Source organism: Etheostoma spectabile, chromosome 8 (assembly GCF_008692095.1).
Source record: "Etheostoma spectabile isolate EspeVRDwgs_2016 chromosome 8, UIUC_Espe_1.0, whole genome shotgun sequence".
Taxonomy (NCBI): Eukaryota; Metazoa; Chordata; class Actinopteri; order Perciformes; family Percidae; genus Etheostoma; species Etheostoma spectabile.
The window spans coordinates 14481088-14484823 of NC_045740.1; the positions used below are offsets into that span (position 1 = coordinate 14481088).

Below are 3736 nucleotides of genomic sequence, written 5' to 3' on the forward strand. Positions count from 1 at the left end.
AAGGAGAGGGGAACCTGAACATGTGTTATAGGAAGTGGATTTATCCAGGCCAGGGTTGCCCAAGTCCTTAAATTATCCGAGGCTTTTTATTGGAGGCCTGCACAATTCTGGGAAAAATATGAATCACGATTTTTTTAGCTTAGAAATGATATCACTATTCTCTGCCATAATTTTTTTCTCACAAAGCGTAAAGTTTAGCGCACACATGAACAGTGACAAAAAACAAAAATTGGCAGTACCAAATTTTTTTGGCACCTATAGCACATTGCGCATCACCACAAGCCTGTAAACACAGAGGCTTCAATGAAGAGAAGGGAGAGCATTGCAGCCCTTTAACACATATTTTATACTATCTATGTTTAAAACTTTTAAGTTTTACTTCTTCCTACTCCTTTTCGCACATGTAATAGAGGGATGTTAAAGAAGGATACTTTGTTTGTTATGTTTCTCTCCAATTTTTTTTGTTTTATTATTTCTTTTTATTATTATTTTATTTGTATACACTTTCTCTTGCATGTTCGAAATAAAGATATCAATCAATCAATCAATCAATCAACTTACAGAAGAAAGTAATGGTAGTAGCGTTTGTGATTTTTTTTTTATTACAAAAAATATCAAAGTTATGTAAAAATTAAATCGCGAACAGGGTGAATCGAGATTTTATGACGATTAATCGTGCAGGCCTACTTTTCAGCAGGACTCCAGCTGCAGGTGAGCTTTTTGTAATCTGCAAGTGCTAGTCCCGAGTAACACAGCCATCTGCTACTGCTTCAAAAAAAAATAAAACAGGGACCAGCCACTAAAAATACACACAGGCATCATGAGCAGTCAACCAAACAACAAGCTTTTCTGAACTGAAATAGAGCCTGGAGTAGTGTCACAACAATGGCTTTTAACTGAATGGAGTTATTCAGTGAGTTTCTCTAATCATATGAGCAAAAAGATTTTGTGTGAACATTTCTGGCTCTTGGATTAAAGTGGCTCTCACTTTGTCCTTGGCTCACTATTTAAGCTCACATGACAGCGTGTAAAATATTTATCGTGGCAGATTGGAAAGTGGGCCAACACACACTAATAAAGTAGCCCAAATTAGAAGACTCCATATTGCAATGAAACATTGATTAAGGGAGCTGTTCAAAATTCAAATGAAAGAAAAAGGGTCATTCCTGTCCTGGGGGAATTGGTGGGAAAAGTAATGATAAAGTCATCAGTGACTGATGACTTTAAGACAGCAGCCTGAAGGGAAGACCTAATACAGACACATGGTAGAAAAGCTACACAAACACTTATATTTCTTACACACACATTCACAAACTTACTGACACAAGAACACTGGGCTGTGCTGCCTCTAACCAGAACACCATTTTCCACTTTTCTCCCCTTAGCAGCAGACAGACAAGTAAGCCATAACCTGCTGAATGGTAAACATGGGGGGGGGGGGTTCAGCTCTCATTCAGCCCAGTAAACATTTTGCATGACACAGCAGCAACAAGTCCCATCTCCCCCAACTCCCTGACAGTGTGGAAAGGTCTTGTTAAGTGCTGTTCACTTGCATGCCTGTGTTGGTGGCTGCATTCAGAAAAGTGACTCAACGTTGTGGTCGGTGCAACCACACCTATTCTCCACGGCTGTCCCGTGCCTGAGCCACGAGGAACAAACATGTTGGGATGTGTGTGCTTCTCTTCAGGCTACATATGGTTTCAATTTAAATTCAAAAAAAGTTTAAGAGAAGTGTGTTAAGGGGCGACCTCTAGCTCACACAGTAAGACCGTGCGCCCCATGTAGGCTGTATTAAACACAGGGGAAATTTAACAACCTTTCTTGTCATGCAAGTTTACATAAGGACATTACAGGACAAGGAATGGACATACAGGCAGGACATTTTTTGGGGTATCTGTTAAAAAAATATTGGTTATGTTTGGTTCCAAGTTAAGTACCTGCATTTCTTTGAACAACTCTATTGTTCCGTTACAAAGTCAAATGTTTGCATCTGCAGCGCTGCAAAGTGTTTGTCAACATAGTGGATCAACACCTGCAACCCCTCCCACCAACAAACACACACATATACACATACATATACATATACACATATATATATATTCTTCTGATCCTTGTGTGTGTGACATGCATCAACAACACCAAGCCAAATTCCTTTTGTCTGCGTAAAAAACGTACTTTGCAACAAAACCTTTTCTGATTATGATTTGAAAACATGTGCACCAAACTTATATAAAATGCAAAATGTGTACTATAATGTATAGGGTTATGTTTCGTATGTTAAACCTTTTACATTTTGTTGCCAATTATTTGTGACAATTGTCCTTAATTTTTCAGCTTCTATCTTTTCATATGCAGAGGCAATTCACTTATTTACTGATCTTTATATTGGCTGTTTCTTGTTTTATTGATACTGGGGGATTTGAAGAAAAAAAAAACAATTGTGAAAAAGATTTCTTAAAGCAGATGTAACGCTGCAGTCAGATTATAATTAAATTATTTTGAGCCAGTTGTAAGCTAAATTGCCTTGTTAGATCTCCTTAAACAAGATCCTTGACTTGTAATTGGTTAAACATTGATCCATGAGGCATTAAATGTTGACTGTTTCCTTGAAAAGTCCAAAGTCCAAAAGACAAGAAATATACACAATCTGTCTTTTACACAGCACCAACCCAAGTCATCAATTCATTCTGCTTTTTGTCAATGTGCAAAAACAAATTCTAAATGGAACATGAACATTTTTACATTTGGAAAATACATCATTACAACAACAAAAAAAGCACTTGTGTGACATGTGCCTTCTCCATGGTCTGTGTGCGGAAAATGAAGGCAGGAGAATCAGGCCATTTGTACCCTTTGTCCATTGCCCTACATCTGTTTGATGCATGGAAATGCAAACAAAAGCAACTGCCATTGGCATGAGGTTAACACTGGGCATGTATAATAGCCAGCCTATATGTGTCATGTTCCTTAAAAGGGGCACTGCGCAAAAACTGGCCGTATGTATCCTTTCTGTTACATACAGTCAGACATAACAAGAGTGTACAAAGGTTACAAAACCTATAGACAACTACGATTCCAAACGATTCGCTTGAACGTGCAGAAATGCTGTTATTTTGGTGACGAATTGACGGAGCCAGGCTGAGATTTAATACCAAACACAAACTAAGCGGATAAAAAAACAGCAAGTAAACCAGGCTACTACATTTCCACCAAGTTTAAAATGAGAAAAACACAGAAAGAGAAACTTTAACCGAGCTACCACTTAACTGAAACAACAACTCCTCAACAGCAATGGAAGTGAACTGCGGCGGTTTGAACTGTAAACAAAACAAAAGAGGCAACTTACCGTTCACTCCAAACACCAGGCACGCTGTTAAAAGTTGCAGCCAAAGTACAAAACTTGTGTGCTCCTTCATGACTGAGTTGTTGTCAGTCACTGATAAGGTTAGCTGCAGTTCGTTAGTTAGCTAGCAAGCTAGTTAAAGAGACAACAGGAGGACAGCGGGGTATTGGACGTTATTGCTTCTGTGGCTCGAGCTTGTTGTGCGGCTCTAAACTCCCAGGCAGCAGCAGTAGAGCAGGAGCACGTGCGCTTTAGCTCTCAGCCAATCACAGTCTGTATTTTTAATTGTAACACCGCCCCCTTATTCCCGCTGTCGGTGACCAAAAATATACGCGTGCACATGCACGCACGCACAGACACGCGCGCACACACACACACACACACACACACACA

General features: G+C 39.3%; 1 protein-coding gene across 4 annotated transcripts in view; it reads right to left on the reverse strand.

Moving 5' to 3' along the window:
* mfge8b (milk fat globule EGF and factor V/VIII domain containing b) overlaps positions 1-3597 on the reverse strand; it is a 34948-nt gene extending 31351 nt beyond the window's left edge. For 2 of the 4 annotated variants that reach the window (XM_032523362.1, XM_032523359.1), the window contains exon 1: positions 3347-3597. In XM_032523362.1, coding sequence (XP_032379253.1) covers positions 3347-3416 — 70 coding nt within the window. In that variant the 5' untranslated portion in view covers positions 3417-3597. The remainder of the gene's footprint in view (positions 1-3346) is intronic. The other 2 variants (XM_032523363.1, XM_032523360.1) reach the window with 1 other exon arrangement.
* Positions 3598-3736: the final 139 nt, after the last annotated feature.